Source organism: Ptychodera flava, chromosome 1 (genome assembly GCF_041260155.1).
Source record: "Ptychodera flava strain L36383 chromosome 1, AS_Pfla_20210202, whole genome shotgun sequence".
Lineage (NCBI taxonomy): Eukaryota > Metazoa > Hemichordata > Enteropneusta > Ptychoderidae > Ptychodera > Ptychodera flava.
In genome coordinates this window covers 52,352,550-52,379,393 of record NC_091928.1, presented here as the reverse complement: position 1 = coordinate 52,379,393, position 26,844 = coordinate 52,352,550, and the positions used below count along the sequence as shown (strand labels likewise).

The 26,844-nt window shown below is 37.3% G+C and overlaps 1 protein-coding gene across 1 annotated transcript; it reads left to right on the top strand.

The window, feature by feature from the left end:
- Positions 1-3,001: 3,001 nt before the first annotated feature.
- Positions 3,002-26,050, top strand: LOC139140730 (USP6 N-terminal-like protein). The gene is made up of 14 exons (XM_070710119.1): positions 3,002-3,262; positions 3,724-3,919; positions 4,989-5,172; positions 6,082-6,207; positions 9,454-9,577; positions 11,019-11,088; positions 12,348-12,462; positions 13,380-13,497; positions 13,915-14,027; positions 14,752-14,844; positions 16,214-16,547; positions 18,913-19,131; positions 21,503-21,566; positions 24,852-26,050. Exons 1-14 carry the CDS (start codon positions 3,129-3,131, stop codon positions 24,981-24,983), a joined length of 2,022 nt encoding a protein of 673 aa, XP_070566220.1. The 5' UTR covers positions 3,002-3,128; the 3' UTR covers positions 24,984-26,050.
- The last annotated feature ends 794 nt before the right edge of the window (positions 26,051-26,844 follow it).

Here is a 26,844-nt window from a genome sequence, read left to right as displayed (position 1 = left end):
CGTTTTCGTATTCGTTTTCGTATTCGTATTCGTATTCGTATTGGAGTCACTGACAGAAAATGTTATTTTTAGTCCAGGTTTCAGGTATGAAACGTGCAATATACGATATTTACTGAGGTTTAAATATTGTGATAATTTGATTCGTAATTTCATCTGCCAAATTTGGTTAAATTTACATAAATTTGCATTTGTAGATTTTAAAGAATTTTGTTCACCTCATTTTATTTGAAAAAAACATACTTAAAATCGGTTGGGATCTGGTAAGGCAGCATCTTCGCTTGCCATGTCTCTTGACCGGGCAGCTGATGCACCCCGAAATCAGGTGGTCAGTGCCAAGTAATGGGACTCGTGAGAGCGGATGCAAAGGAGCTGCCCTGGACTGTACCATTGTTTTGCGGGGAGGACAGATTTTTGTGAGGCGCTGCAAAACGGGTGACTGTTGAAAGCTATGATGAACGGGGGACTTGTCCAGGACAACCATCTAAATAAAAAAATGTGAAAACTGTTATATCCGGTCATCCTTTTGGGACTCACTTTAGAAAACTATATCCATTTACAATTTGTATTTCAAGTATTTTACTTCATTTTGACATGGCTCTACGTAGACCTGAAATAAATTTATAATAACAATACAATACAATACTTTACAAAACTCAGTGAGTGCGGTAAGGCAAAAATTACAAAATTGCAAGTTACGACAAAGTTGTACGTGCTGCTACAGGTAGAAAGTAACAGAAATCAATCACAATAGGTAGTTTAACTTTCAGAGTAAAGATGTGAGCAATAATAACATAAAACCGGACCGACCGATAATTCATGTACATTCAATCAAGGCTCAAAGTAGCGACCATTTTCAGTCGCATAGGCGACCAAATTTATGAGATTGCGACTGAATTTTTTCAAGACATTTCTCCATACCGTATACGTGATCAAATTGTATTCGCTCAGTGTTCCGGAGCATTGTCCCGAAAGGCCGCGACCCCAAAATACGCATTGAATAAGCATAGCCGTTGAGCGGAGTTACTCAAAGGTTTGAGCGCGTTCTCTCCACTGCACAGCGCTGCCAATGTGTCTGCTGATGTTATCTTGAATGATCTGTCAAAATATCCCAATCCAATCAAGTATCAGAAGCAGTTTTAGTGCTGTCACATCATTTCAACTGAACCAATCATAATCCCAGCATAAAATGTCATCAAAATATAGCTGACAAGGGAAAACAAGCAACCAGTACTGCAACAGTTTCATGCGTTCACGTGCGTAATGAATATTTGCGTTAGTGGCATGTGACCGGCTAGACTATTTCCGGAAATCGTCCTTTGGAAAGCAGATGAAAGCATCGATTTCATCAAGCTTGGACCAGATTAGCATGTTTCATAAAGGTTTTTGTTTTCAGCTAGATCTAAATAGCAAGCAACTTTGTTGAAATATCATGGCAAATCTGCCTGGTAGCGACTGCAATTATGTAGAACTGACCATGGATGTAAAAACTTCCATGAACAGACCATGGATGGGACTGTGGCGATGACCTCAATGACCCGAGCGAGTTCGATACACGCCACAAGTACCGCTGCGATATCACAGCTAGGATTCAATGCGCATATACGTTTGACTTTTGTTCTCTTGCCTACAAAATATCTATCGAAAGTTGATAGCTGCTGCATTTCTATTCAGAGTTTTTGTTGAAAAAAGTAGCTATCTACGGCTAGCGGCTTAATTGGTCCCCCAAAATAGTACTGCTGAAAGTTTTTGGAGTGACCTGCAGAACGGAGTTGTAGAGCGGGGCAAACTGCGTAACTCTAAAACTGGATCGCACAGTAACAAATGACGGAAACCGATTGAGCCAGTTGCGACAGCTACTAGACTAGCTGAAGCCTATTTATCATAGAATACAGGTGTTTCTCGATATTTCGCGATACAAATTAATTTCCATGCATTCTGGTGTATCTTACCATAACGCAAGTTGATTAACATGTTCTGGCAATGACAGTTGACGCAAACGCAAGGAAAGAAAAAGAGATGGGCCGTACTCAAGTAAAGACTCTGACAACAGCTCACACATTAATTTAATCTTTATTAGGGAAACAAATGTACCGATCGGGACATAGGCCTATGATGCCATTTTATTCATCTCGTTTTTCCTTTGCGACAGCAGTCTAAATATAGCATGTCATATATATATAATTTTTAAGGTTTTCGTGACACTACAAAAGCCTCTGATATTTTCAAGGTCCAAGGTTTGCCCTAAAATTTCGACTTACGGGCATGCGATAACGTTGAGCCCTGCATTCACTGTCGTTATGACGATCACTTTCTCAGAGATATCAGTTTAAAACAAGAAAATTACCTTTTAAGTTTACAACTCGTCAAATTGGGCGGGTCAGCTAAATTTCCATTATCGATACTAATGATGTCAACAGAATGTTGAAGTTGGTTGTTGTGATAGAAGTTAATACGAAAACGAATACGAATACGAATACGAAAATGATGTTTGTTTAAAAAATCTTTCCTCCAAAGACTACTGGCCCACAGGCGCTAATAGTTTGGTAGATTGCTAAATAGATCGATTTTCGGCTCGATCTATCGATCCCGTGGCCAGTATGCCGCCACTGTAACCTAGTGAGTATTTTGGTTACAATGGCGCGCATATCGACTACGGGATCGATAGATCGAGCCGAAAATCGATCTATTCAACAGACTACCCAGCGGAGGAGTGCCTGTGTACTGGCCGTTTGTTTTTAAAATCTCTCCTCTAATGATAACAACGATATCTTTCAATCTAGGGCCTAAAAAGATTGGATCTTTTTCAACTTACATTCTCAAATATTGAAGTATTGATATTTTGTCATATAAAAAGCACTTTAACTTCTGTAAAGACAGAACTTTTATATAATACGTACGAAATTTGGACTAAAAATAAAAATTGTTGTCAGTGACTCCAATACGAATACGAATACGAATACGAACGAATACGAAAACGAATACGAAAATAACTTCAGCATCGTGTAGGGCGGCCATTTTCAAAAATGCTACAGGGTAGTGTTTGAAGTTTTGAATTCTACCTGTTTGCGTGGTTCATTTCTCATGAGTTTTACAGGCAAGGGCTCCATAAATCCATTTTCCATGTTAGCATGGAAAATCCGAACGCTCTAGAAACGCCCGCTATTCCTGAAGACGTGCAATATTTCGACAGCTATGGTTTTGCAGCGTTCAAGCCTGGATGTGTTGTGGACCTCAGCGAAAGCCAAAGATGTCACGAATACAGGTAGGCTACCACTACCTGTAGTTTTGAGTTGTCTTGATCCCTCGTTATAATATTGGTCTTGGCCGTTATGGTTTATTTGACCATGGAGGTAGGCTAGCTACCTCCATGATTTGACCGTTATTTGCAAAACACTTTTAACTAAGATCATAGACCATCGAGAAACTCGAGGGTCTATACTCGGACATCGCGACAAGTTTGCTGGCGTTACGAAGATCTTTTGTGGCGGTTGTGCAGGATATTCGAATTTTCTCTGTACGGATTTGTAGTACACATTCTCACACATCTAAATATGGTGTACTCCAATGGTTCCAAAAACCACTGTCCCTCCATTGTGGAGGGACCGTGCGAAGACTATGTAAAATAGGCTTTTGTTTTCGATGTAGCAAATGAATACCTGTGTAAACGGTTTTAATTATAGTACCACTCATCAAAGCTTCCATACTATTACTATCCGCCGCCAGTATTCCTGAACATTCCCAGTACCAGCTGAACACATGGAGGGACATGCTGAGCGAGTGGGAAACCACATGGAGAAATTCGCCCAACAAACTACGGAATTACATCAAACGTGGTGTACCCAATGGTCTCAGAGGTGTTTTATGGAAAAATCTCCTAGAGAGTGATAAAATCAAATGCTCATCAGGTTTCAATTACATGGTATGTAGACCTTTAATGTTTTACTCTAATAATCAAGTGATGTTTAAGATATGGGAAACATTTCGATACAGCCACCCTCTTAAGAAAACAACATTATTCATAGAAACAGAACACTGATATATAATCTTTGCAAAATGTATTGAATGAAGCCTATAGGTACATGTAGGGGAATCAATCCCAGGGATAAAGTTTGTTTTAGTCTGAAAGAGGATTGTGGAATTAACATAGCCTTTTGTTTGTGCATTGAAATTGTAATCTGGAGTAAGTAAATTTCCTGGCAAGACAATCTGATGCCTGACCTACATGTACCGGTACATGTATGCCTTTAAATTTGACAGTCCTACCCTTCTGATGAATTCTTGCTACATGTATAGGTCATTTTAGTTTAAGGAGGCTATGATCATTCTGATCATAAAAATCAGATGTGGAGATGTGTTGGTATTTTCCACAATAGTTCTGTGGTCTTTAATTCCCCACTCAATGATCAGATTTATCTAATATAAATATTATTTACTTGATAAAATATTCAATGAAAAACAAAAGAATGACAAACTGTTAATGGGCTGTTGACACATTCGCTAATGCGAGAACCTGGGATTGAGAAGGGCGCCTTTAATTTCACATCACTCCCATAAAGAGGGGAGGGCTGCAAAAAAATAAACCATTGAATGAAAAAACCCATCAACTAATCTCTATATGACACGTAGATTAGGCCATGATGTACTGTTTTTGAATGCAGTAGATTCCAATCAATGCATAAAAGGCATGTTTGATTATACTTACAAAGTAATGGAAATAATTTATACATGTACATGTATTACCTATATCAACATTGCATTATTAATACAATGTTATTGTGCATTTGTCTCGCAGTTAATTCTTTTGTCTCTCAACATACATGTACATGTACTGCCAGTGCATTAAGTTCCTTCAAGTCAAATGATGACACGAGAGTCATTTGTGCAACAATCTCATATAGATTCATTGCAATTTTGCCGATTTGTGTGCAGTCATTTCTGTGTAGGTTCATATATGTACATGTACTAGTAGATGGCATCTTCGTTCACAGGAAAATCTTCTATTAGTCCGATCCCAGTTGGTTGATCTTGGTGTGAGTGAGTACGGAGACAGCAAAAGTGCCATGGAGCTGCACACAGATGAGTTCTTAGAGGAACACAAAGATGAAGTCTATGACATGAAAACTAATAATAAAGTTCCAATATCTGTGCTCAGACAGATCTTTCTTGATGTTGGTGAGTCTGTATCCAGTCCATAAAGTAAACATACAACAAGTACATTCCGTAATAGTACTTGGTATATTTACTTTTGCAAAATGTGATAATTAATCTTAGTTGTAACTTGTTGAATTTTGTGAAATGTTGATTAAGCAAGTGTCGAAATGTTGAAAACTTCCTGATAGCAAGTTTAATTTTGATATTTCAAAGTAGACATCTGAAGCCAGCTAATGAATGACATATCACATCAAATGAAACCCATGGAGGTATTCCAGTATGCAGGTTTTATCAAAATTTGTGCAACTCATAATTCACTCTGGTCATTGTAAACTGTATGCTCTTTGGAATTATTTACTGTTCTAAAAATACTCAGTAACTGCAATTTTGCACAAATCACTGTTAGCATTTTGATATGGAAGAGCCTCTTTCCCATCCCCGAAGAGCATGGTTCAGTGACCTAATATGAAGTTGCAATGTTGCCATGACCACAACATGCCACTGGCACACCTAATTCTATCACTCAGACACTTCATAATCACTGGGATACATATGAAGGGAACAAAGTCATGTCCACATTACAGAAAAATTCAACAAATTTAATTCCGTTGAAAAAAATACATTTATTCTTCACCATTAGACTGTATTCTCTATGGTTGTCTGACCTGAAACAATGAACTTACATAGTACTTGAGTACCCGAGTCCCTCTCCTGATATATTTAAAAAATTGTACATGCATGTTGTATATATCTGTTCAAGCTGAAGAAACTGTTCAATCCTAACTTGATTTTAGTGTACAGTACCTTCCTGTATACACTGTGTATGATTCATTTATTGGTATACATGTTATGCTTGCACTGCAACATGTACATGTATAGTAAAGAGAGATGCTGGTGGTGATAGTGTGGTGTTGTCATTTCCCTTTCTAGAGAGGACATTTCCCACTCATCAGATGTTCATGGGAAGGCTATTGGAAGCCAAGGAAGGCAGAGCAAGTCTCTTCCGTGTCTTATCCGTCTATGCAAGGTATAACCCTACAGTTGGATATTGCCAAGGTAAGGTGTGCTGATAGCAGTCTCAGAGAATATTTTCTTGTCTCAGTATTACTGAAATTTTAATATCCTTTCCGGTGTTAGGCCGTTAAGGTTCCGCTGCCAATAATGGTGACAAATTTTAGTGCGCATGCGTCATATTTACATAAAAATTTGTTTACATGTATCACTGTCACTGGCAGATTTGGCTGCCGGCTATGTTGCCTGCCGATGACGTTGATGCGATTGACGTGATGTTATGCTACCATAGCCTGAATAGGAAATGGAGCTGATTGCTGCGCTGTGGCTTCTTGATTTCTGCGTTGATACTAAAGTGTTTGGCATGTCTAAAATTGTAGAATACGCAGGGATACTATAAAATATGGGTCCAGTGGCCGGCCATATCTTACTAATGACCGACCACTGGACCCTTGACCGTGAATCGCCGGTAAATTAACGGTTTGGGACACCACGATAGCAAATTTTTTAGTCTCTGAGCGATTGAGTTAAATGTATCTTGGTAGACATGGAGCGAAATCAAGTTGATTATGGCCAAAAATAGTTAGAAAAGATAGTTTTTCGTGCGGTCCAAATCGGGGCCGCGTTTGAGAGTAAGCAGGGGTGTGATGGGAGGCCGTATAACGCTGGGAACACACAGCATTGTAAGCAGGGCTATGAAGCAGACTACTTATCTGTACGATATTACTATCAGTCTAGCCTGGCGTGGACAATGGCCCTGTTCAATGATGAATTGGGAATAGAAGCTATATTAGCAAATGAGAATTCGATCACGAAAATACGCTGTTTTAGTTATCTGCGGTTACACTTGAACACAAAATAAAATTTACAGATTTGAAGCCATTGAAAAACACAATTCTTGATTTGACAACATGCTCCATACACAAAACTAAACTTACACAAGTGATCCATATCATTTGGTGTTGCAAACAACACTACTGAACTGACGTCTGAAACAAATGTCACCTTTCTCGGCAGCAGTGTGCCCTCTAAGCCAATATGACACTCCATGACGCAAGAAAATTTTCAGTTGAATAGGAAATGAAACATGGTGACTCAAAAAAATTAGCAAATTTTCAATCTGACTCAAAAATTTTCTGTAATCTTGTTAGTTAGAGGGCACACTGCTCGGCAGCACCTTTATCGACAGGTAAAGCTGCCGACTTACTTGCCTGCCGACAATGGTGACCGACAGTTAGGTGAGAAATGTGAAGCTAATGAGGCTTTCATTACAAAAAATGGGTAGTATTTTCTATTTACCATGCTTCATGACAAGAAATGATTCATGAATGCTATTCAAATCGGCCATGTTCTTCCTCTGTTTTGAGAACAAAGATAAATTCTCAAATCTTTGTTTGTAACCTGTAAAATCTGTAAATTTGATGCATATATGAGAAGGCAACATAAAATCTGAGGCAAATATTTGCAACACAATTGTGTGTTATCTGTTTGATCTATTGAATATGTAGTCTGAGATCGTCAAGCTATGGAGCAAACTATCTGTAACATTATGTGTGACAAATACCAATGCAAAACCATGGAAACAAATGTCACCTTAATCGGCAGCACCTTTATCAACACGTTATGCCGACAAAATGTGGATTTGATTTCCAGGCAATTATTTTTTCACTTGTCCCTGGAGAAGTGAAAGTCGCTTTCAGGCAAGTGAAACGCCGATGCCACTTGCTCTAGCCACTGGCCCATGATGCCTCCCTCACTGATATAGACACATTATGCCACAAATGAGTCATTGTTCCAGAAAATGAATTAGACAGGATGATGAAAGCAAAATAATTTTTGATGAGGAAGAATATGATCTGCCTTATGAAAATTTGTAGTTGGAAGAGGGAGACACATAAGTCACAGTCCTATTCTTTATTGGACAAATTCCAGTCCAATGAAGCTAGGGAGTTCATACTTGGCACACTCATTCCTTCTATTTAGGTGTTAGGACTAGCAAAGTTTCATGACTGTTCATGACCTACATGTAGAGGGCCGATTCGGTGCTCCTGAATAGGTCCAAGCACAAAAACATTTGGAATGTAGACCATTGAGTGAGACTGAACGAGCTGACAATCCTTTTATCCCAAATTTATTGAAATTGCAAATTACATGTACTTACATGGCTACAAGTGGGTAAACATTTGACGCATCAAATCACTTTCTCACAGTAAATAAGCCTTTTGTGTGTTATCAATCATTTCAAGCACAAGACACAAGTCTTGTTCTATTCCTTCATGTAATTAATTAGTTAAAATTATTGACGACAGACTCCTCAACTTCCGATCGCGGCCCAGCTTGTTGCGACTGTCTAACACTCTGTTTGCGATAGGTCTACGTACGTCCAACGGCTTCGACAGATCTTCACAGTAATAGCGAAGCTGGTCCAGATTTTCAAAAAAAATTAGTGTTACATCTCGTTTCTTGTGATTTGTTTTATTGAAAACGATACCCTTAAAACACTATCTACATAAACACTCTTTTTATAACACAAAGTAAAATATTTGACGAAAATCTCAGTCTGATGATCATTCCGATGTTCTGCAACGTAGATTGAATAGAAATTACGTCATAAAACGCATGAGCACAAATGGAAAAGTCGCCATTGCAATTTTGTCACCTTTATCAGCAGGTAACTTCCCTGGCAGAAGACCAGCACCAATACATGTATTTCTACGATAGCATTACAAAATTTAGTTCACCAGATTATTTCCCTTGTACCTCTTTTATTTGACTTCTGTCTGTACCGATAATTCAAGATGGAGATACCACCATAACAGTCTGAACCTGAATACCACCATAACAGTCTGAACCCTTTGAGTGCTGTAATTTTTCCCACTAAAATTTTACTGCCACATTTTGCAAATTTTGATGAATTTTTTAAATAATTTTGGACCACGTGGACATCATATTTTATTGGCTACAGTTTTTTATCCAAACTTTGGCAAAAATCTGAGAAAATTGACTAGGGTATATTTTTTAAAGGGGAGAAAAATTGACGTGGGTGCTCAAAGAGTTATATCCAATCCCTAGCAACATGCATCTAATTTTTTTTCTTTTTGGATACATGAGAACAAATATAAATACAATGACATACATCATAGACCCTCGAGAAAAACAAGGGTCTATGGACATGTACTCTTTTTTGTATTTTATGGAGCAATAGAAAAGATCACCAAATGGTGACATGCTTTACAATTGACAATAATGAAATAATGGTAATGAAATGTTAAATCTATATTTTTGATGCAGGAATGTCCTACATAGTTGCCATGTTTCTGATGCACATGAATGAAGAGAATGCATTCTGGTCTATCGTATCACTCTTTGAGAGACCCAAGTACCTTTATGGATATTTTGAACATGATATGAACAGGTAATGTTAAAGTCATTATATAAGATGTGTCTTTTATTATGATGTTGCAAATTTTGAACTTGAATTATTTCTGCAGAGATTGGAAGCGATTTATCATATGTACTTTTTTGCTCTTTAAAGTGGGTGTGACACTAATAACATGGAAAGTATTTTTTTTTTTTTGGAGGGGGACTGATAGAAGTTAGTCTTTATTGAAGAATTAATCCTCTTTCTCCCAAATTGTAATTATTTCTATGGTTTGTCTATGGAGCCCGGCCCGAGCCTGGTAGAAAGAGGATTAACTTTAAAAAGATAGTTAAACATGCAGTGCTAAGTAAACCTGAAAGATAACGTTGAAATGTCAACATATGATAATAATTTTTTTTAAAGGGGCATTCCTTAATCCCTGGTTCTCACACTAAGTTGACTTTTAGTACTTACATTGTTTTAATTCATTGTTTGCTACTGAATTTTTTATCAAGTTGGTCAATGTGCTTCCAGATAAAGTTGATAAACAATCAGTGCCCCTTTAAGACAAAAAATAGAAATGACTGTTACTGTAAATAAATGCTGTAATTTTGTATAATTTATCTATTGCTTGTGTAGCAGTGTTTTTGCTAAGGTTGGAGAATATTGGTAAATGATTTAGGAACCCTGGTAACATTTCTGCTGTCCCTAAATCTGATTGCATTGATATACCAAGGGGAACCCTTGTAACATTTCTGCTGTCCCTAAATCTGATTGCATTGATATACCAAGGGGAACCCTTGTAACATTTCTGCTGTCCCTAAATCTGATTGCATTGATATACCAAGGGGAACCCTTGTAACATTTCTGCTGTCCCTAAATCTGATTGCATTGATATACCAAGGGGAACCCTTGTAACATTTCTGCTGTCCCTAAATCTGATTGCATTGATATACCAAGGGGAACCCTTGTAACATTTCTGCTGTCCCTAAATCTGATTGCATTGATATACCAAGGGGAACCCTTGTAACATTTCTGCTGTCCCTAAATCTGATTGCATTGATATACCAAGGGGAACCCTTGTAACATTTCTGCTGTCCCTAAATCTGATTGCATTGATATACCAAGGGGAACCCTTGTAACATTTCTGCTGTCCCTAAATCTGATTGCATTGATATACCAAGGGGAACCCTTGTAACATTTCTGCTGTCCCTAAATCTGATTGCATTGATATACCAAGGGGAACCCTTGTAACATTTCTGCTGTCCCTAAATCTGATTGCATTGATATACCAAGGGGAACCCTTGTAACATTTCTGCTGTCCCTAAATCTGATTGCATTGATATACCAAGGGGAACCCTGGTAAAATGACTGGGAGACCCTAGTAACATTTACCAAGATACCGACCTGAACAAAAACACTGAGTGTACCTGTAGTAGAAATAATTTTCATACCATTTCCCTAATCTTACATTATGTGTGTTTTTTTCACCCAGAATTCAGAAACATGCTGCAATATTCCATAAGTTAATGCACCAGAGATTTCCTAAATTGACATTCCGACTGGTATGTGTCATTTTTGTCATTTATTCTTTTTTTCAGCCTTTCAAGTTATTCTCCGGTGAACTGAGTTAAGTAAAACCTTCCATCCCACTTCTCATGAACATGGTCCAATTTTCCCTCAGTGAACGATTTGTCGTACCAAATCTGGTGGTGTATGAATGCAACAATCGCAACATCTTAGTTGACCAGAACAACATGCTCCTACCAGATAGGACCATGTCATCCTACCAGTGTGCCCTCCAAGGGGAGGTGAAAAAAATTTATTTTGAGTCAAGTCAAAGAAAAGCTGACAAGCTCTGCGTCACCACATGCAGTTGCAAGTATAGCACCCTCTATGGTCATATGTCTTTTTCAATTCCTGGTACTCTTGTGTGAGTCAATGAGAAGACAATGAAAACAACAATGGCTGCCTCCTTCCACATTGATCGATCAGCAAGATAAGTGTACTATTAGCACGAAGTATCACTGCGGAGACCTATAGAAATGATATATTCAGATATTTTTTTCACCCAAAAACTACAAGGAAACAATTTATTTGTGTAAATTATGAATCTGCTAAGCATTTTTAGTCATTGGCAGACTTTTTACAGCGTCATATTACTTGTACTTTCAATATGTCAGTTGGGTTTGCCCTGCATTATGACACGTCAAATTGGCTTAGTGGGCACACAAACTGATTAAAATCAGATGTAGAGTATGGCGATGTCTACTTACGCATATGAGATATTCTCTTGCTGTTGCCTCTCACTACAGAGGCAACAGCAAGAGAATACCACGTACACCTAAGTAGACGTCGCCATACTCTACATCTGATTTTAATCAGACTGACTGCATCCTACCATTTCAGAGTTTCAATGTACATGTTATATTTGATAGAACAGACGAAAATTCCTTGGTCTGTTAGCATGTCACCAGCTTTCACCCATTGTAAAGCTATTGTCAGAAAGTCTACAATGAGCTTAAAAAAGGGACATAATATCTCAGAAAGTTTAGATATATCAGAATGTGTCACCAAAGTCTGCACAACTGCCATACAATAGTACAATGTACTGTACAATGTACTTACATTTTACCAATCTTCCTCCCAAGCAAACAGCTTGTTTTGTGCCCATGATTTATGCACAAATGCTCCAGGTGTACATGTAATATATTGGTATTTTCAAATTCCCAAATTTTAGAGAAAGATGAAAAAAAATTTCATGATCACTTCTATTAATATTTCCTCTTTTCATGTTTTCCTTATGACACTAACTCTGTACCAGGACTGCCAGGGTTTATTTCCTTTGATGTTTGTAACTCAATGGTTCCTGTGTCTCTATACTTCTCTGCCTTGTTGGGATACTGTCTTGGCAATATGGGATCTTATTCTGCTTGATGGTAAGTATGAAAATGAGGCTGCACTGTAGAATTGGATCTGATTGATAGATTGCAATGCTTTGTATCAATAATTAATTGCCAATACCTGGATGGTTGATTTGCTTACAGGTTATCGGACTGATATTCAAACTCTCAAACTTTTACCATACATTTTTAGTCTACCACTTGTGGGGGCTCATTTTGAAGCTCATGGAATAAGTAAAGTTTTTCAACCAATTTTTGTGAAAATCAAATCTTCACTTTTCTCCAAAGAGTTAACAGAGGGATGGCAGCCATTTTGAATTTTGAGTGCCAGTAAATATTGGGTTATCTATTTCTGTGGTACCAAACTTTGTACATTGACCCCAATTTTTATTCTTGATTTTGAAAGGAAATGGTTTAAAGCTTCCCTGAGGAAATTTCAGACAAAAAGTTAAATATTTCAATTTAAAGGCACAAACTACCTTAAAGCTACTTTAACTTTTGACGATTTCACCGGTATTTTTTGTGCCATGTATAGAACTACAGTTTCTTTGCCTACTTCCTGAAAACCTTTTAACTGCCAGACAGTATAATGCCAAGTCAGTAAAAAGCGGTGTTGAGCCAAAACCATATGTATTTTCATCCACTTGGCTTGGTATGTTACAGCAGCTTTAGTCTGTGAAAATCATGTTTACAGTATCTTGTCTTCTGGGATCTTCAAATCTTGAAGTTTTTGTTACAATGCACCATAGGGAACATTTTTTACTTCACTACTTTTAACCAACTTGGCCTGATGGTGAAATATGAACTTGGCAGGAAAAGGGTTAATATTTTATGAAAGCAATGAAAATGAAAAAGATCATGTATATTCATGAAATGGACCATAAAGAAAAATACTCATGTTTCAATGATAATTTTCATCATGTACAACAAACATATCCAATTATTGATTTCAGGTTTCACAGTGATATTCCGTGTTGGTTTAGCAATTCTACAACTCCACTCTGATGATTTGCTGCAGACCAAAGACATGAACTGTGCCTTACCTAAGCTACTCAGACCACCTATGGAAATGTATGTACACTGTACTGTCAACTCTTTTCCATAAACATTATTCAGAGCAGTGGAGAGAAATTAAAAACTGTTCACAATGAACCAGACATTGGAACCCCCTGTACAATGTTAGTCAAATCTTTTCTGAGACTTTGGGCAACTTTGAAAGAAAAAACTATATGCATTGTTTGTGTGGTATAAGTATATAAGAACAAATGACATACAGTAATCTCCATGGATATCACAACAGAAAGAATTTGCTATTATAACTGTTGTCCAGTTTATCCTTGACCTATTCAACCCAGTGCAGTTCCATGTACATATGTGTAGGTCCTCTCTCAACATTGGTGATGATGGGTATGGGTCATACCATTGTTCTGAAAGGGTTACAAATATTATACCATGCTGGTATGTAATATGTAACTGTATTTTCTGCAGAATCAAGTATGATGTGTTCATGCCAGTGCTGTGGAACACTGAAGTTCACAAATGGGAGATAGACACACTGCTTGCAGTGTTGGAAGAAGAAGATTTAAAGAAAAATAAATCAGGTAACATCACAATCATACACCTACATTGATATCAATGAGAATAAGCTGATGACATCTGTATCATTGGTGAGATGAATTCATTGTACAGGTATTCACCAAGGTTCTCCACAAGGAGATTTTGACATGTTTGCAACTAGTGTCTTTAAAGCTATATTCATATGATAATAACCATTTAAAAAATGCATTTTGTCAACAACAGAATATGCAAAATAAGCATCATTATACAAAGTGGCCATCCCTCTGTTTTTTCCAAGGTGTTCAAGAGGCTTTTTACCTATCGTAGAGTATGTACTGTATGATGAAGCTATATCTCACATATTTCATACAGCTACGTCACAAATCACTTTGTCTTTGTTGACAATATCAGAAGTTCACATTCCTTTAATTTGCTGTGTAAGTTCTCATTGGAATATGTTTTGCTCTCGTCTGTGTGATTTGTAATAGAGGTGCGAATTTGTCATCACACCAAACCCGCTAATGATGTATTCACTGAACCTACTGTTGGGTAGAAGATGTTAAGTGTTTCAACAAGTGTCATCGCAGTGTCTAAATCATCTCAATCACATGCATCTTATCAATGTCCTTCATTTTCCATACAGTGCTGTACCTTTGCCACAAACCTATGTAAGAATACCTACATGCATGCACCTGTACAGCAGAGTGTTTGCCTATAAGCTATGAAGTAGTGACATTGTATTCTAGTAATTTGTTTTGCATCTTGCAGGCAGTAAAAGGCAGCTACGTAATACCCGTGTTGAGTTTGTTGAAGAGTCACCTCATCTCAATAAGAAGAGAAAACTCAGTGATGATGAAACAGGTAATTATTGTGATTTTGACTTAATCAATCAATCAGTCAATCAATCAATAAATCAATCAATCAATCAATCAATCAATCAGTCAATCAATCAATCAATCTTCGAATGATAACTACTGTGTGGAATTCTGTGATGTATGTGTTAAATCTTCAATTGTAAAGGTTGATAATATACATTGGGACTGATTTTCAGACTGAAAACCTTGGAGTGCTTTAGGTACTTATTTTGAGGCCTGTTGAGAAATTTGAGTTTTCATCTTCTTGTGTTTCTTTGAAAATCAATTCTCCGCCCCCAATGCTAAATTTTAACACAGAATGATTGACATTCAAATACCAGTTATTTATGCTTCATCTTGAAAGATTAACATTTCTTTGAGCTTAAAGTGGCACTCCCACTGGTAACATTTTTGAAGCACATTTTTTTAATGCCAACGGTTGATATTTGACGTGGCGACTGCGCGCGGATCACGAGATATCGATAAAAACATGTCCTCAAAAAAGTAAAAGTTTGAATTCCGGTGGCCCACCTAAATTCAGCTTCCGAACATCGAACGTTCGGCACTGGGGCCATTGTCAACTAAGCTATGGAGTACGAGTCTACGCTGACGCTGCTGTACGCCACAGTATCACTCGCGTCGGTGATCGGTCATGCCCCCTGGGGGAAAGCCGAGTCTTACTGACTCTGAGAAAAAACGGAAAACAAAGTTTGATTCCACCAGAATTCGCATACAATGTAGGTGACTAGCACAGTTACGTGCGGTTGATACATAGCGGCCGCCAAGTGGTATGCATATAGACGCATACCACGCGCGCGGCGTACTGTGTGGCAGACGACAAAATGTAGTCATATGAGGCGGCTAATATTTGACACGTAAAAACTGATGTTTATGTGGTATTGGTTAAAAATATAGTACAACTGATTTAGAATAATGAAAAAGACAAAAACTAAGGAGAAGTTTTACAAAACTTACCTGAGGTAATGGCATAATGCTGTATATAAAGTCTTTGCAGTGGGAAGTAAATTAATTGCGTCGTTCGAACTTATTGTAGACTCCCTAGAATATCGTCAATCAGCACAACAACATACCTTCGGTGGATTTCAGGTGAAAATCAGAAAAGATCGTAAAACTTCGGGATGTGAAAAATATGCTTGGTGAATGACATGTTTTTATCGATATTTCGCGATCCGCGCGCAGTCGCCACGTCAAATATCGACCGTTGGCATTAAAAAAATGTGTTTTAAAAATGTTACCAAGTGGGAGTGCCTCTTTAATTCATAGTATCTGGTAATTTTCTTTTATCAGACATATGTAGACATTTCCAAACTTTTATTTGTAATCAATATAAATGTACATGTACTTTGCTATTTCAGACAGCACCTCTCTGTTCAGTAAATTTGTAAACATCTTCACACCGACACATCAACGCAGCCAAAGCAAAACTAATAAACAACCCAAGGCCCAGCTGAAAGGAGGCCCTGGTAAAGCCCTACCAACAATCTCAAACACACAACAGTCAGGGACCAGAATGCATTCATACTATCTTAGGAACAGAGCTAACCATTCAGAGCACAGTATCCAGCGTCATACCAGTGGTCCATGTGACGACATGCAGGGAAAGGAAAATCACATGTCAGCGGGTCAGAGGTCAATGTTGACAGACGAGGAGTCTCATCTCTCTCCGTGTGAGATTGCATCAGAACACAGGTTTAGTAGCTTTTATGTTTGTATCCAATGAACCAGCCATTATTCCATCAAACTGCAAATCAGTTGCCACTTCATTCTATTTGTACACGGGCAAATCACAGTGCTTGCTGTTCACTGATCTCAGCATGTGTTCAGTGTGTTCTTGCATTTTCATCTGGGATGTCATTGGCTTGAAAGCTGCCAAATATTTCATGGCTCAAAAAATGTCCTCTTTGAAAACAAAAGACTCTCAGATGTGTACAACTAGTTTAGCATTGCTTGAGACAATACTGAACAAAAGTTTTGATGTTCAAAAAATGAACAAACATTTTGATGATTTTTAGCTCCGCTGTCAGCGACGCGGAGCTTATCAAATAGGTTGATTTTCCGTCGTCGTCGTCGTCGTCCGTCAACAATTGCCTTCTCCTCTGAAACCGCAAGTCCAATTGCTTTGAAATTTTATATGCAGCTCACTTGGGGTGACCTCACTTAAGTTTGTTCAAATCGTAGTGAAATTTGCATAATTGTATTTTTGGGGCATTTTTTGGTGTTTTTGGTAAAAAAATCTTCTTCTCTGAAACCGCTTGTCTGATTGCTTTGAAATTTGATATGCAGTTTACTTAGGGTGACTTCAGACAGATTTGTTCAAATTGTGGTGAAATTTGCATATTTGTATTTTTAAGGCAATATTTGTCATTTTTGGTAAAAAAATCTTTAAAAATCTTCTCCTTCAAAACTACCAGTCAGATAGCTTTGATATTTGGTACATACGTCCCTAGGGATGATCTATTTCAGATTTGTTCAAATTGTGCAGAAATATGCAAATTTGCATTTTAAAGGCAATTTTTGCGATTTTTGGTCAAAAAATGTATTTCTCAAAAAGTACTGGTCTGATAGTTTTGAATTTTAGCATACAGGTTTCTATAGATGAACTAAGTAATATACATTGAATTTCTGATGAAATCTGTAATTTTGTATTTTTGGGGCAATTTTTGCCATTTTTGGTCAAAAAATGTGTATTTCCAAAAGTACTCATCTGATAGCTTTGAAACTTGGTATACAGGTTCCTACAGATGAACTAAATGATATTTGTGGAAATTATGATGAAATCTGCAATTTTGTATTTTTGGGGCAATTTTTGCCACTTTTGGTCAAAAAATGTGTATTTCCAAAACTACTCATCTGATAGCTTTGCAATTTGGTATACAGGTTCCTACATATCACCTTAATGATATTTATTGAAATTATGATGAAATCTGCAATTTTGTAATTTTGGGGCAATTTTTGCCATTTTTGGTCAAAAAATGTGTTTCTCAAAAAGTACTGGTCTGATAGCTTTGAAATTTGGTATACAGGTTTCTACAGATGAGCTAAGTAATATATATTGAATTTCTGATGAAATCTGTAATTTTGTATTTTGGGGCAATTTTTGCCAATTTGGTCAAAAAATGTGTATTTCCCAAACTACTCATCTGATAGCTTTGAAATTTGGTATAGAGGTTTCTATAGATGAACGAAATCTGCAATTTTGAATTTTGGGTCAATTTTTTCCATTTTTTGTTAAAAAATGTGTTTCTCAAAGAGTACTGTTCAACAGCTTTGAAATTTGGTATACAGGTTTCTATAGATGAACTAAATTTGATCTTTTGAAATTATGATGAAATCTGCAAATTTATTTTTTTGGGCAATTGTTGCCATTTTTGGTCAGAAAATTTTATCTCCAAAAAACTACTCATCAGATAGCTTTGGTTGACATGTTCTTAGGGATGATCCAATGTGATATATTCAAAGTACAATGAAATCTTCTATTGTGTATTTTTGCAGCTATTTTAGCCACTTTTTTCTGGCCACTGCATTGAGCTATCAAAGATTTCCACCTTCTTCATCAACATGTGTCAAAAATAGTTATTCTCTACATAAACACAGCGGAGCTATATCGGCCGCTAGGTCGCTTGTTTAAGGATACATGTATGTAAGGTATATGTATATTGTATCAGTCTTACACTAGTACATGAAAGGACACCCTTTGTGGTGCTTTGCACACTTCTTGAAAAGGCAATGAGTCAGCTGTGCATGTTGACACTGAGGATTATTGGTACATTTCTGTTAGAAGCAGTTTTATCATTTAGACTCACGGCACTGAAAAACTGGCAAAATTGCTGTTTTGTAGTGCGATCTTTGACAAATTACAGTCATTTTCTTGAAACATTGTAGTCTTTGGATTTTAAATACATGTATGTCAAGATATACAAATGTACGTGAACCCTTCTCTAATTGATCAACTTCAAAGAGAAAAGAACATGGATAAGTACATTTAATGTCAACAGATTTATGACATTCATTTCACTAACATTTTGTTTTTATTTTCCATTTCAATATCCTGTAGCTTCGTAACTCCAACAGCATCTCCATCCACTCATCACAGACATCTCCTCAAACCTCACCGACGCCTTTCTGCAAGTTCACCCTCCCGTGGCCTCCGTCACAGTCCCCGACTGGTTGCCCAAAACGGGAAAAGCACGGCTGCACAGCAAACACCGAGCACAAACCAGTGTCTGAAACACAGTGTATTGAATATTCCATCCTCCAGGAAGATAGTCAGTAGGTTAGTGTCTCATTAGCCTTGCAAGCGGCGTCTGCTATTAGCTCCTGATGTGCAGCATGCTTGGAAGTTTATATCTTATTGGACAATTGTCACTATTCACAGCATATTAGGGAGTCTTTTTGTATTATAATTGGATATCAGCTTCCAAGATGCTGCACATCAGCCTGCCATCAGGGAATTTAGCGGCAAGACAGCGGGTTTTAGGAGACTAATCAAAGTGTTCATTACTACATTATTGTTTATACCTGCATATGGTTGTATGCTGGTTAACCTTTTATTTGACAACTCACATTCTGCTTTCAAATTCCAGCTGCAATAAAATCTATCAATCACTTTTGATGTGTATTATATGCAAACAGGGGTATAGGCAAAACAATTCAGTGTTTACTAGCCCTGAGAATACTATTAGTGTGTGTCTAGTTGTCATTTTGTCTACCAGGGTACATAGTTTGCTACATGTAATCTTCAGCACACAGTGTTCTCCCCAGAGCTATTATAGAGTGGTGGCCGCCACTCTATAATTTTTGGTAAACAATAGAAAGTCATTACCAGAACAATTACATTTATTGTTATGCAAATTAGCCGCCACTCTATCAGAAAATCCTGGGGAGATCACTGGTACACACTAGATCATCACTATCATGTATCTGTGTTGATCAGTCTGTCAGCACAGTAGAATATTACATTCACTAGACCATGGAGGTAGGAAGAGAAGGAGCCTGCACGTCTATTGTCTCCTTTGAGGGAAATGAAACATGCCGCTTGTTGCTAAGCAAACAATGACGCATCTGCCCGGGTAATCCCATAATTGGATTATGCCAGTTCGGATACGGTTCGATGTTCTTCGGGTATAGTCGGATAGAAAGTACGCATGCGCTAATACAAGTATAGCGTCTTCCGCGAACAGACATGTGATGACTGAATCAGTGAAGTGGGCGATCTGATCGACGATTTTTCTTAACTTTCAACTTTTAAGTATTCTGAATTTGAAGGAGATGACACGAAACACTGGAAACAAATTAGCAAGAGTGGCCAGTTCGACTACGGACACAGCTAGTTTGACCTTTTAGCAATCCATGGTTCGACGGCACGGAGAAAATTATGTACTGATAACAATACCCTATCGTCAATACGACGTGGATGTAGTAGTATCTACAAAGTTGCAATGTTTAATAAACGATAAATAAGATAGATACCATAGCGACTTACTATCAGCATGGACGTAACACAGACTCCCGATGCTACATTATGCTAATCACTGAACCCGGTCGGCAAAGTGACTGAAATTCTGACTTCAATTACAGAAACGCAACGCGTCGCAACGTCAACCTGATATGACTATCAACAACCCAGGTTACGTTCTTTCAAAACAATGTCGACGTTTTTTGCGGAAATTTGCGGAAACCCCCGAAAAGAGTATAAGTAGTGTGACTTGTAAATAAGCTGTAGAGACGAACAAATGTTTCCGTACTCGATTTTTATGCGTCCGGCTGATCTGAATCTGGTCCTCCGACGAGTTACATAACCTCTTGTGTTAAAAATCATTAACTGCGCATGTGCTGTCAAAGTATTTTTAGTCTACGCATTCAATTCAAATCCACGATAAAAATATTTCGAACTCATTAAATTTGACAGTTATGTGACTAGGCGGCCTTGCAGGACCGGCTAAAGCGAGGATAAGAAAGGAGATAACAGGATTATCAGGGCATTATACAATGGTGGTTAATCCATTTATTTCTCGTGCAGGCTCCTTCTCTTCCTACCTCCATGACTAGACATAAGGTGTGGTGGCTTCAGACATCAGACCACTGGATTTATTCATCACTGATATTTGATCATCTCAATGCCTCGAGTTCTGTGAATTGAGCTACACCAGTCAGTCACAATTGTCATTCAACATTGTGTTCAAACAATCAAACATACCATTATGCATCAGTTTCCTGTCAGAGTTGCCCTTCATGCAAAGTTTTTTTCATTTATTCCTGTTTATACTGACACTGCACAGTGAAGCTACACTGTGATAACCTTCAAAACTGTGGTGGAAACCAAGTTTTGCTCCAAAAATGATATCATCATAGACAGAATGTGTGTTGATTACTCTAATATGCAAACAAAGAGCATATTGCTCAACAAACAATATATGGGAAAAGCTTTCGAGATCTTCTGTCATTAGGCCTTGTAAAGCATACAATATACATAGCAATTGTAATTTTGATGATTTTGTACATAGATACCATTTGACAGTGCGATGGTTAATGAATATGCATGGCTCACGAGTAAATTTCCTAGTTGTAATGTACACTATCAATTCCCTCATTTACATATCCAATCAGTGGTGGATGGTCACAGTCTTGCTTTGATTTGATTTCAGCCGAGCAAGAACACAGTATTCATTCAGGGCATTCAATACACAGACACCATTGAGACAGTCTCAGGTAAGTCACACCAAACGTACTGAGAACAGAGCATTCAATACACAGACACCATTGAGACAGTCTCAGGTACATGTAAGTCACACCAAACGTACTGAGAACAGAGCATTCAATACACAGACACCATTGAGACAGTCTCAGGTAAGTCACACCAAACGTACACAGAACAGAGAGAGATGTACTTTACAAAGTTGAAAGAACATTGAATTTCATCATACTGGTAGCAAATGGTCCTCCATTACTTCATTTTTTGCTCACGTGTTTACACACGTGAGCATATGTCGCAGCGATGTCTGTCTATCTATCTGTCTGTCTGTCTGTCTGTCTGTCTGTCTGTCTGTCTGTCTGTCTGTTGGTCCGATATCTCAAAAACGGCTAGTCAGATCAGAATCAAATCTGGTACATATATTCAGTTAGCAAATGGCAAGAACTGATTAGTTTTTGGTGGGTGTGGCTTGCATGACATTTGTAGTGATTTTAGAAAAAAACGGATATACATTAAAAACGACCACACACAATTTGATGAGATTTGCTACAAATGTTGATCACACCAAGATATATCAGCAGTGGGAACCATTAAGGGGTTACATGAAAGATAGTTGCTAATTTGCATATTTAATGAACTTTCCTAATTAGGGATGTATGTCTGATTTGACTCGATCAAAATTGACCAAGCTTGGTATGTATATTAAAGATACTATTATTTAACATTATTGAAAGTCATTAAGCGTTTTAACTTTAGCCAATTCCTAATTTGCACATTTAATGAACTTTACTAATTAGGGATATATATTTGAATGACTGGACCGACGTTGATGAAACTTGCTACATGTATTTGGAGCTACTATGATACAACATTTTTGAAAGTCTTTAAGCATTTTACTTCAGCCAATTCCGAATTTGCATACTTAATGAACTTTCCCAATTAGGGACAGGGCTCGAAATTAGCGGTAGTCCCGCGTCCACAGACTACCAATTTTTCCCTGGGGCTACCAAAGTCCATGAAATGGTAGCCCACACGGACTACCAAAGCCTGGGACATGAAATACTTGGCGTGCGATGTCCGTCATTTTCGAACGATCTAAATTCAACATGCAGTTTCATTTGTTTGAAACAATTATCCTTTCATCTGTGGCGAGTTTTTGCTGGTGACTATTTCAAGTTTCACTGCTATGTTGTTTTCACAAGATGCAGGGCGTTTGACACTAGAATGTTGAGTTGCTTTTCCGTGTGCAGTCTTTGCTTGCCAGTTCGCACTATGCTGTTGATCGGCAGCATACAAGACGTACTTGTGTCAAGTTTTGGGGTTTTGATGCTGAAATTTCACAAAACTGTCACTTCTCTATCAAGAAATTGTGTAATCAGTTCGATTTGAAATAGTAATATAAAACACTGTGTCAGTTAAGCTTGGCCGAGTTTCTCTGTCTTTTATCTATGGTTGTCGAGAGAGACTTGGGTGTAACAAGGCATGCCAGTTCATAAAGATCATGAGAATATTTTTTTTGTTTTTCTTTACTCAAGTTACAATATCCTACTACCTTCTAGTCTCCTACTATCTCCATGCAATATCTTTGGACGTGTAAGCCGATTTTGAAAGTGATACAAAGTGTTAAAATGTACATAAATTAGCATAAATTAAGCGGTCGTGACACATAACATTGGGTTTCTCGAGTTGAAGCCCCTAGTTTTACTGCCATTTTGTGTTGCTGAACCGCGGCTTATACTCGGACGAGTAAAGTATCCCTAAACTAAAATATTCATGGACTACCAGCCATTGTCACTGGGCTACCAACTTCAGAAAATGGTAGCCCAAGGGGACTACCAGGGTAAAAAGTTAATTTCGAGCCCTGAGGGATATATATCTGAATTAACTTGATTGTAGTTGTTGAAACTTGATATATTCATCAAAGATACTGTGATATAACATTATTGAAAGTCAAAAGACATTTTTACTTCAGCCAATTCTTAATTTGCATATTAAATGAATTTTCATAATTAAGGATATTCATCTGAATTGTATCCCTTATCATGTTCTTCAGGTCGGTAATACATAGTATTATTGAATGTTCTTTTAGCACGACCAAACATTTTCATTACCTGAACTAGTAACGGCGAAACGTTACTAGTTCAGGTAATGAAAATGTTTGGTTGTGCTAAAAGAACATTCAATAATTCATCTGAATTGACTTGATCAAAATTGATGAAACTTGCTATGTACATTAAAGACACTATAATACAATATTATTGAAAGTCATTAAGCATTTTCTCTTAAGCCAATTCCTAATTTGCATATTTAATGAACTTTCCTAATTAGAGATATATATCTGAACTTACTTGACCAAAGTTGACAAAACTTGCTACATATATTGCAGATACCATAATACAACATTATTGACAATCATTAAGCATTTTTACTCAAGTCAATCCCTAATTTACATATTTAATGAACTTTGCTTATTAGGGATATATACTGGGATTTACTTAATCAAATTGGCAAAAAATGCCATGTACATTGATGATTATACCTGGTTAAAACAATATCGAAAGTCATTTCACATTTTCATGTCAGCTAATTTACAATTTGCATATCTAATGAGCTTTCACAGCTTGACATATATGGCTTGAAGGACTTGGCCAACGGTAATTACACTTGCTAGATAAAATGGTGATACAATGACAGCAGTCAAAGAACTTTAATAATTTTATCATAGCTAATTACATACTTGTATACTTCATGACCTTTTAGAATTAATCGGCAGTGATCATAATACTTTCAATGAAGTTGCAAACATTTGGCAAAGGTTCAAATTTACACATAACTGCAATATATAATGAAACACGTGAGCATTTTCAGTTCATATCTGGTTGCAATAGCAAGCAATGAGAAGTAGGCAATTTGAATGTGATTTACCATGTGTTCATTTCTCCTTGGTGTCTTTCCTTTTGTCACCTTCTGCCCATCATTTTCAAAGTGTTTCAAAAAACTTCTCTCAGCCACATTATTTCTCAACCAAAGAGTTACATCCAGACACACATCTACTGTCCATGGTTTGACCCCCTTGCATCCTTTGCAGTTCTATTGAAAGTGTTGAGAATAGTTCTGATTACATTGTATTAATGTCACCTCATGCAATTTCATGAAGACCAATATACTCTCATTGAAGTTATCATCAGACTGTATTAAACCAAAACTCCAGTTGCATCCAATTTTACTCAAAACGTCAACACCCAATTTACGTGTACATTGAAAAAATTGTTGTTTTTCACGTTCATTCTGTCCTTGTTCAGATGGTACAGCAGAGTTCTGAGAGTTACTTGTCAAGTCCTGAAGTGGAACTGCAACCAATGAACTTGCAGGTCATCTACAAAAGTCAGCAAGGAGGCTCACAGACTACATCTCCATTGCTAGAACAACTATAGGTCAGCAAGGAAGCTCTGCCAGACTACATATCCAGTACTGGAACAACTGATAACATTGTAATCTGGACCTGCAATTCATGAATAGATGATTTTGTGCTTGCAAAAAGGCTTTGTGAGACTCAGAATAATTCATATTTCAATTGGTTGCCATCAAGCTCCGTATCTTTGTATTACGGTGGTATATCTTTACAGTATTAATGCCATTACTGACTATTGAGCATTCTTCAATAGTGTAAATGGTATGCAATTGTTCTATGTTTGTGATATCTTAAAAAATCTTTTTGTCTCATGCAGTATAGGAAACTGTCTGCAGTAAAAAGCTACCATGAAAAGACAAAGAGAGGATTTAACCCTTTTTCTGCCAGACAGTACAACTTCCCCATCAGCCAAGTCAGTAAAAAGCGGTATTGAGCAAAAACATGACATATTTTCACCCACTTAGCTTGGTCTGTTATAGCATCTTTAGTCCAAAGAAATCAAGTTTACAGTGTTTGTGTTTTCAACAGCTTTCAAATGTACAGTATTATGTTAAAATACACCATATGGAATATGTTGTGTTTCATTAATTTTAACCATCTTGACCTGGTGGTGAAATATGGACTTGCAGGAAAAGGGTTAAAAGTGTAGAGAATTTCAGCGTTGACAGTTTAACATAAAGCTTCTGGAAGCCCCACTGGAAAATAATTCTGAGGATGGTATGGCCATCAGATGTAGTGAACTTAAGCTCAAGGGCAAGACTGAATGAGAGTGGGCCCACATTAGACTGTTATTACTATATAAGATAATCCCAAGGGATTCAGTTGCTACAGAACACTGTTTAGAGTCGCCCTAAGAAAACGGCCATTGTTTTCATCATGAAGGGATGGGCCATGACTTCTTCATGTGCAATGAATCACAGTGGTCTGTTCAACCAATATCAAAGGCTGTTTATTGAGAATTGTTATTTTCCCATTCTTCTCATGCTCCAAATTAAACATCCTTTGTCATTTTTGGCTGTTGATGATTGCAGACTGAAATATTAGCAGAACAACTCAATACAAACACTAAGAATGATGTAATGAGACTGACAGCCTCAGCCACTTTCAATCAGATTTTATGGTATGGACACTACATTATCTTTCATGTGATTTGAGTGCACAGTGTGGCAGTCATGCTTTGAACTGAACACAAAATATTCAATATTAGTCACATCATTTTATTAACAGTTCAATCAAAGAATTGTCTAAAGAAACAACAGCACACTGAAGTGAAAGTCAGGTTCAATGCAGCAACTGTTTTTTTATTTAACTAACTCCTAGCAAGAACAAAATCCACAAAATGAGTGTTTCACAAATTAGACAGCACCTGTCAATTTGCAATCTGCTGATCAGCTTTTACAAATGAAAACTTACCTCAATATGAATTTTCCAGAAAACTTATCCAAAATCAGCATTTTTTAATAAGCTAGATCATGAATTATAGAAGTAATTTCATGAAGTTATATTTCCAGGAAGTTATATGAACTTTAAAAGAGATTTGCTTAAAGAATATAAAAGTATAAAGGTACAGGTATTACTGAAGGCTTCCATTGTGCATTCAGTAGCAATTGCTTTCAATGATCCAAACATCTTTTTCATATTGTACTATATGGTTCACTCACGGGCGGCATTAGACTGAAAGATCCGTCACTTGAGGGCGCTCTCTAAATTGAGAGCACCCTTGAGTGATGTATGGCTCTTTCAACCTGGGATATTCTCATTCTATAAAGACTTTGTAAACACTTTCAGTTTTGCCATGATTACTGAAGAATACATGTTGGCAGCATTTCAAATATTCCTTTCAAAAATATGTGTAAACAAGGACATTTGAAAATCTGTTTTCA